Here is a 9,248-nt window from a genome sequence, read left to right as displayed (position 1 = left end):
ATGCATCTGCACTTGTTGTTCTGTATATTTCTGTGCACTTTGTATCAGCTAGTGATGTTGGCCATGATTATGTCCTTGATTGTCGTTGTCGCTTTGGTTAAAAATAATCTGCCAAATGCAATATAATGTCATGTAAAATGTTGTCTCAAGAGTTGGCATGTTGCATGACGTGTCACTCTGTGGCGCCTTAGCAGTCTTAAAGTGGCTGTGGGTGTCCAATGGAGAGGTGATGAAATCTCAGGAGAAGCCAGAGATAAGATCAAACGACAAACAGCGGTGTTGAGTAGCACACACCATAAATCAATCATCTTATCTGGGTTTCCTCCAGGAAAAAAGGACAAGAAGAGGACGATTTTGTTAAGGGCAAACAACAATGCACGTCTTATGTGACGACCGAGGAGGCATCCCGCCAGACCTGTTTAACGACGGAAAGGCAGAATGAATGCTCTCCTTGCACTGAACACCTGCACCAAGCGACTACATCGAAACTAGGTCTTCTTATCTTTCCATCAACCAATTAGGCAATAACACCACAGATGACTTGGCTGTTTCAGTCACACGTGCTGTTGTGGTGAGGAAGGATGATCTGCCTAGTTTAAACACTGGAAACGTCTCTGTCACCACGTCCTCAAAATAAATACATGTAGGATGTGCGTGAACCCTGAGAAAGTGTATGCAAACTTGTGTTGTTTCGTCTTGTGTATAACCTGTATTGCTGTACCTATGTTGTGTATTATTTGTGAAAAAATGGTTTGTTTATTAGTATTATACTGTTGTCATGGTGCGCAATGAGTCAGATACGCCATTGGTCGAAACAAATTCCTTCTATTATTCTGTTTATGTACTTGTCAAAACAACTCACTCTGAATACGGCTCCTCAGCTATGACTCAGGGGTCATTTATGGTGTGTGTAAGGCCACTGCAAGGTTAATATTCAACATTTTATATGAAAACAAAGCAAAGTGCATCTCAACATCGTAAAGACTTTCAACATAGAACCTATTTTGAAAAAATAAGGATGGCATGCAGCCTGCACTGAACTGTTTTCCAAGCATCAGAAACATACGTTGCATTATTCATGACAATTAATTTAAAACACACACACACACACACACACATAACAAAGAATCCATACCACACATTGCCTCAATTCTCTCCAGATGCCCCAGAGCTTTCATGTACAATGAAATAATAATAATAACCATATAGCGTGGACTGTATAGCACAATCCATACAGGGTGCCTCTCCAATGGCTTCAACACATCCAGTGGTGGGCAAAACAACAATCATGAACTGGGTCACTGGTGCAGAACGTCTCCAAGCTCCATAAAGACTGCTGCCAGTTCACCAAGGGGCCAACACCCTGATGATGAGGATTCTGTTGTTTTTCATGTCTATTAAGCATATTGTATAGTGTTTCTCAACGGGGGCGCTACAACCCCCCCAGGGGAGCGTTAGGGAGCCCAAGGGGGGCGTTGAGAAGGATACAGCAGAGTGGGGGCGGGAGTTAGTTCTCATTCTGGGGCATTAGTCTTTTTTATTTTTCAATAGTAAGGGGGGCATTGGCAGACTTATCATGAGGTAAAGGGGGCGTTTGATCAAAAAAGGTTGAGAACCCGTGACATAGTATATGGCACTATTGATGGTAATAAAGTAAACAAAACAACGTACAGTTACAGTACATTGTGCACAAAACAAGCTCACAAGGATACAAGGAGTTTATTTCTCATGTGCGTAGAATTGCCGAGTAAAGCATAAAGTAGAACAAACATGCTTGATGACTGTTGATGACATTTGAGTTTAAAAAATAGCACCATAAAAAGATCCATAGAGCACATTGCTTGAGCTCTTAGCTCACGCTTTCGTTTACAACGCACAGCACATTGAGGACAACAGCAATGAGCCTATCAGTGGTCAGCAGTGCAGAACGCTGTCTATCTCTGTAAAGACTTATTAGTTCACCAGCGGGCCAACGATATACTGATGACGAGAGGAGGATTGCATCCCGAGCAGAACTGATTGGCAATGCTGACTGATTGATTCCGACCATATATGGCTAAAATGTTGTTTATGTTTTCTCAACGTGCTTAATGAAATGAACTATCCATCACTCGCTGTCTATATTTATCTCTGCATGCATGGCAACGTAGCAACTGGCTTTACAAAAGATCCATTTAGACTCTGGCGATGCCAGCCTTCTCCTCCCTCCTCCCTCCTCCTTCCTCTTTCTTTCCTCTCCTCCATTCTTCCTTCTCGTTTCGCTCCCTTGCTCCATGTGCGCGGTATTAGTGCGTTCATACAGGCCAGCCTCCATAACTCACAATATGACAGGTGCAATTTAAAGAGCGCATCTCATTAGTTAGGTCTGTGCCAACAAAAGAATTAGAAAACATCTCTCAGTGTCAGAAATCAGCCCAGCACGCACACGCAAGCACGCCCGCACACATACACACACACACACACACACACACACACACACACACACACACACACACACACACACACACACACACACACACACACACACAAAAGCAACCCCCGCCACACGTTTGTCTCTAGAAAGTGCTACATGTTTTTCCGCACATTATCATGAATGAGGATGGGGAATGAGCACAGCTCTGCCTGAATTAGCATCAAAGACCCCAACCTTTCCCCCTTCCCCCTCCCCACTGCCCTGGCCCTCTTCCCCCAGTTCCAGAGGACTTGGCTCCCATGTCGCCTTCTTCATAATGTGGGCCAACCAGCGCATCCGTGACAGGGCTAGACCGACGCACACTGGATGGATACCTGAATGCTTGAGTGCACAATTACACACCACAACAGTCTCTCGACACTGTCACTCTCACGACATTGTCGCTCTCAGCAGTCCCACAGTCAAACACAAAAACTGCCACGCACAGTTAACCCGTTAGGACACAGCGTTATAAATGTACTGTTGCCAGAATGGCAATGATCAAGTTGTTGTGCATTACAAGACTTACAGTCAAGCACAGTAAGGTCTCACGACATTGTAGTCCCCACCATTGAACAGAGGAGTCAAAAGTAAAAGTAAAAGTACATTTTTGGTGTACACTAGTACGTACAACACTAGTGTGTGGTATGACATAGCAGTTACACCACTTACTCTATTGTACCTAATGGGAAAGACAGGCCTAGTCTGTGTTGCTCCTGAAAAACACTAAAAACCTAACAAGGACCCATCACAAACTTCATCCAACCAGTGCAGAGGCAGCTGCTCATAAGTACACAGTTCTGCTTGCTACTCAATTACCTGTGTTGGAAGGAGCCTGTGTTTCTCTTTCTCTTTTTCTACTTTTACTTTTGACACCTTTGCCGTTGAAACAAGCTCACATCATGTTCCCACAGTCAAATTCAGAATGCCCCCACAGTCATACACAGCAGCACAACATGCCCACAGCTCCACCTTCAAACTGTGTCACCAACCGGGCGATCAAGCACAACACACAACACCGGGGAAGACAGCATGGCCTCAGAGTCAAACAATCAAAGGCTGGTGTCATGGGACACCCTAGCTGGCCTCCAGTGACAGTGAAGGGCGGCGAAAGTTATTAAAAAGCCACAGAGGTCGGGGATAATGGCGTGTGAGGACAAGTGAAGCGAGGGGGTGGGGGGGTGTACTGACTGCCTGTGAAATCTGAGGTCTCATGAACGTACACACACACACACACACACACACACACACACACACACACACACACACACACACACACACACACACACACACACACACACACACACACACACACACACACACACGCTGACTGACTGACTGACTCATGACACATATACACAGACAAACTGACTCATGGGGCACACACACACACACACACACACACACACACACACACACACACACACACACACATTGCCAAAACCTGTCAAACTAACCGCTAACAAGGTACTGTTCCGCACAATCTACCCTTGATTACGGATAAAAAACCCTACAATATGGACAATCCCTTGCCCCGAGCAGCCCCATAGCCACAGTTTAGCGCCGCTAAGCACTTAGAGAGAGGCATTTAGCACGAGGGACTGAAGGAATCGTATATCTCCCAATTTTTACACTGCAGGCAGGTAATCCACACCCACAGCCATGCCCGAGCTGATCTACGGTAGCTAGGCTAGGCAGCCAAAGCAGCGACAACAACAACCTTGGTCTCTCTCCTGCAGGCATAAGAGGTTAATAATATTCAATAATTTATCTGAAAACAAAACAAAGTGCATCTCTACACTGTAAAGGAGCTAAACATAGAACCTATTTTGAAAAAAAGACGGCATGCAGCCCAATTATTCTGTACACTGGCTTAACCTGCACTGTTTTCCAAGCATCATAAACATACATCGCATTATTCATGACAATTGAGCTGAGTTACGGTAGCTAGGCTAGGCAACCAAAGCGGCGACAACAACAACCTTGCCCTCTCTCCTGGAGGTATAGCATTTCCCACAGGAATGTGTCAGTGATTCAGTTGGTGTTGATAGGTCGTCCAGGGAGGTGCTGGGTGATTGTGTAGTTGAGAAATATATCACAGCACAATCAGTCATATTCAATGCTTTGTTTAGGTGTTGAATGAACAAATGAATGAATGAATGAATGAATGAATGAATGAATGAATGAATGAATGAATGAGAAGGTGAATGAAATTTAACCCCTTAAGACACGGCACGAGCTACTACCAGAATGACCAAGTCGTAATGTATTACTAAAGGCCCCGTGCACTGTCATAGTAGTGTAGTACTATAGTAGTAAACTTTCAATGTCTATTACAGCGGGCCACAGGAAGTACAGTGTGCACTAAGGGGCTACACATTCCACGAATGAAAGGGAAGTGAAATTTTAAAAGTACAAGAATGGAGCAGATGAAATGCAGATGAAATGAAATGAGGCAAATGAAATTATCAACAAGAAAGAAAAAAACATGAATGGGAGGCAATTGATGAGATGCCTACTACCGTAACTACACATCCCGCAGCTAATTGCAAACCTAAATCTACTCCATAGTGAGGGCAAGAAGTAAGGTGATGTGGTAGTGTTAACGTCAGCTGTGAATCACTATGGAAAACATCTCTCTCTCTATCTCTCTCCCTCTCTCTCTCTCTCAGAGCAGGTGCTTGCCTCAGTGCCGGACGGGGGGGTGAGGGGGTTGGGGATGGGTGTGTGTGTGTGCAGGGGCGCTGCTAAAAATTTTGAGCCCCATGAAAGATTCAAATTTTGGGCCCCCAAAATGACAAATTATGTTATCAGCATCCTTCAGGGGCCCTTCCAGTGCTGCCGGGCCCTTAGAATCTGTAACACCTTTCCCCCCCTCGCGGCACATATGTGTGTGTGTGTGTGTGTGTGACGGTCAGAGCAGGTGCTTGCCTCAGTGCAGGACGGGGCTAGATTGGGGATGGGTGTGTGTGTGTGTGTGTGTGTGATGGGGGTGGGGTTCTCAGCAGCCTCAGTTCACCCTGGGCTGCTGGGCTGCCTCGCTGACTGGCAATGCACCCGGCCCTGTTAACCACCGTGACGATTGTGTGGTCTCTCAGCCTCTCTGTTGTTCTGTACCCTCCTCTGGACTTCCTCTCTTCTCTCCTGCATCACCAACTGGCTCCGATGCTCAGCCCTCAGTCCTCATCCACATCCCTCATCACCGTCCCCTTAGCCCTCCATAATTCATTTTCATGCCCTACATTATTTACAACAGTTTTAAACAGCTCAGCCCCCAACCAACCCCCCACCCCCCGCTATCCTTCGTCAACCGAAGCCATTGCTGCATTCTCTCCTGCGCTCTCCCTTCCATTACATAAGGAAGACACAGGGCGAGTGAGTGAGATCTTGAGCACCTGCCCATTGCCAGTAATGATAAATATGATGAGATGGCCTGCACAGTTTTATTCCCACTTTCACTATAGTGATGATGAGAAGGAGAGACGAGCATATGGCTGCGATAAGAATCGATCAAACACATCAAACGCTGACACCGGTAATGATCATTTAAATGGCCGTCCTTGTTTTTATCATCACTTTCACTAGCGAAGTTATAAGGGGAGAAGATGACCAAATGGCAGTCATCATGGGCAGAGTAGTTGACTGCAATCAAAACCTTTGATGATTTACGATAGAAAATACTGTATAGATGATGAGAATTTGTCTTGATGTGCAGGATCATCATAGACCACTGAGAGGCTATGCACAGTATGGGTCATTGAGGCGCACCTCTTCTGCCAAGTCTCATAAACACCTGACATAAACATACTTGATGATCTGACCATAGCTGCTCGTAAAAGTCATCCAGTGCAGCAGTCAGCGTTTGACAAACAGCCAAATGGGATTTGGACAAATAAACATTCACCATCATCCCCCTGACAGACTGAGAGTGCTCATCCAAACCACTCCTCAGAGTGTAGTATCAGCCAAAAGAATCAAACTTGAAAATCACAAAATGATTCTACGGTACAGACTTCATGGAAAGAAACCTGTGTGTGTGTGTGTGTGTGTGTGTGTGTGTGTGTGTGTGTGTGTGTGTGTGTGTGTGTGTGTGCGTGTGTGTGTGTGTGTGTGTGTGTGTGTGTGTGTGTGTGTGTGTGTGTGTGTGTGTGTGTGTGTGTGTGTGTGTGTGTGTTCTCAGCATTTCGCCCTTCACATATCAAGAATGACCAAAATGAACAATAAATATAAAGTATTGAGGAATAGCTTGATCAATGAGCAAGTGAATTGTTGAACAAGTGAAAAATATAATATGTGTGCCCATATAACGGTAGCCTCTTCCTAACTCACTATTGGATCTACTATGTTAGTCTGCCAACACTACTGTATGAACAATAACAAGATGACCCGGCTGAGAGAGACAGCACGGAGATCATGTGAGGCCATTAGGCTCCGTGCATTAGAGTCTAATCTGAGCAACACAGGAATTAGCTGGGGTCCAAACATGTGGGCACTATGCGTACACGCACACTCACACACACACACGCACGCGCACACACACATACGCACACGCACACACGCACACACACACAGGGTGTGATTTGTCTGAAAACTAAAAGGGGGGATAAGTTTCAGATTTTAAGCAAAATCAATGGAATTACATTGAACTGTGATTCAAATCATGTAGAAAAATATCAAAACCAGACCACACACACACACACACACACACACACACACACACACACACACACACACACACACACAGGCCAGAGGCTGCAAGAGGCAGTCTACATATGACATGACATTTCTATTCTCGAAAATCCATGTAGCTCAAGGCATGTTGTATTTAAAAGTAACTTCTAAGTAGTATCCAACATAAACATAAAGCAGAGGATGCAACGCGTTTCAAGTCTGTCGGGGCGTTCTGGCGGACACTGGGTTCATCCATTTAGGGATTGAATGCAAAAGGTCCGCAGCCTCTGTTATGTTTCATTCTGGCGCCGCAGTGGCAGGACTTTTTGCATGCAACTGCCCGTGATGCCATGATTACTCTTTTCTTTATGTCAGTGCTAATGACCAATCCGATGCGACAAAATATAAATTCTGCGGCGTGCCACAAAGGGCAACCTGGGGTGCGTAAAACGTCAACAAAGGAAGAACAATTAACGGAGTTCCACCCATCTGTGCGCGGAGCATGACATTACAATGCTCCTTCTCTACCCAGCAACAAAGCGAGTACCCTCCAGCTTGCAAAATGCATGACCCAAATCAAACCAGACCATTCATACGACAGCGGTGAATGCCCCACGATCTACTACTGAATTGAATGAAAGATTTTTCATCTTTCTCAATGATGGGCAGGCAGGCAGGCGCTACCAGGGCGTACGGATCGGGGTGTTGTCATGAGAATCAAAACCATAGCTCCTTAGCGATACGCCGAGGAGCAAGAACATTGTCATTTTGGCTGGCTTGGCAACTTGTCTTGTAATTTGACTGAAAGAATAAGGCACATGATTGGTCTATTATTGCATCGCCAGAGTTCATTTATACCACGCGTTTCATGTGTACGCCGAATAGAACAGGCCAGGAATTGACAACATTTTGCAAAAGACCATAAGTGGAGATGAAAGCACTATCCAGTTCCAGTTACGCGTTCACCCTTTCAGGTCCTAGTTTAAGTTTTTACTGAGAATGAAGACAAAATAGACCTCTCCAAAAAATATGTAATCTTACGTTAAATGCACAGCCCCCAGATGGACATAGGCTATAGTCATAACACCTTCTTGAGGAATCTAGTCTGAAGATGTGGCCAATTCCTGACACCGGAGAGGCACTCACCTTTAACTTGGGTTTCATATTCTCCGATAATCTCTTTGTCCTTCTTGAACTTAGTTTGAGATGACATTTTTCCTGAGGTATGAAGGTAGTAGGGTCCAGTGAGATGTCGAGGTTTTTTTGGGGGGTGCGAAGGCTCCTCTCAGTGATCACTCGTAGGTTGCAGTGTGTTCTCTCCCCTCTCTCTTCCCGTGCTTTTCAATCTGCGTCTTCAGAGCACTGGCTTGTTTGTGCAACCCCAACGATGTCTTCTGGATGATGTTCGTTTCCCAGAAAGCGCCTTAGGGGAACGCGGGTGTGCGGTTTTAAGCACAACTCGTCAGGCTCACCTGCATTGATAGATCTTGGCTTGGTTACTCCCTGAAGCAAAAGCAGAACACTGGGACGGAGAGGAGCGAGTGGCTTTCCTTTCTTATGATAGCCATCCAGCACGAAAGTCAAGCAGCAGACAAATACAGCAAGAGAAAAAATATCTAGAGCAAAACAAAAGCAGAAATGAACGTCGATGGGCTAAACTTTATGTTTGCGTCCATTCCGAAGGGTGCGTGCATTGTAATCGGTGTGCGTCCATATGCAGCGCGTGTTGTTTGGGGACTGAGCGGGCTCGAGATTAGCTTCCCACTAGGAGATTTTTTTTTCTTTTTCTCCAGAGCTGAGAATTGAATCGAGTCAAGCGTTGCAGGAGACTCCTCCTATTGTAGAACCCCCCTCCCTCAGCCAATCCAATCACACACACACACACACACACACACACACACACACACACACACACACACACACACACACACACACACACACACACACACACACACACACACACACACACACACACACACACACACACACACACACACACACACACACACACATTTTCAACAACTAAGCAGACCACATTCTACTACATTGTAATAACCCAACAATGTCAGAATATAAAGTACATTCTGTGCAACAAGACAACACAATGGAAATATATTTGAAGGAA

At 45.4% G+C, this 9,248-nt stretch overlaps 1 protein-coding gene across 4 annotated transcripts in view; it reads right to left on the bottom strand.

Moving 5' to 3' along the window:
- srgap3 (SLIT-ROBO Rho GTPase activating protein 3) overlaps positions 1-8,875 on the bottom strand; it is a 196,403-nt gene extending 187,528 nt beyond the window's left edge. For all 4 annotated transcript variants that reach the window (XM_063215336.1, XM_063215337.1, XM_063215338.1 and 1 more), the window contains exon 1: positions 8,270-8,875. In XM_063215336.1, the coding sequence (XP_063071406.1) occupies positions 8,270-8,336 (67 nt within the window). In that variant the 5' untranslated portion in view covers positions 8,337-8,875. The remainder of the gene's footprint in view (positions 1-8,269) is intronic.
- Between the last annotated feature and the right edge of the window lie 373 nt (positions 8,876-9,248).

This window comes from Engraulis encrasicolus, chromosome 14, assembly GCF_034702125.1.
Source record: "Engraulis encrasicolus isolate BLACKSEA-1 chromosome 14, IST_EnEncr_1.0, whole genome shotgun sequence".
Classification (NCBI taxonomy): domain Eukaryota; kingdom Metazoa; phylum Chordata; class Actinopteri; order Clupeiformes; family Engraulidae; genus Engraulis; species Engraulis encrasicolus.
Note: the sequence above shows the minus strand (reverse complement) of the source record. Positions and strands in the feature narration are given on the sequence as shown.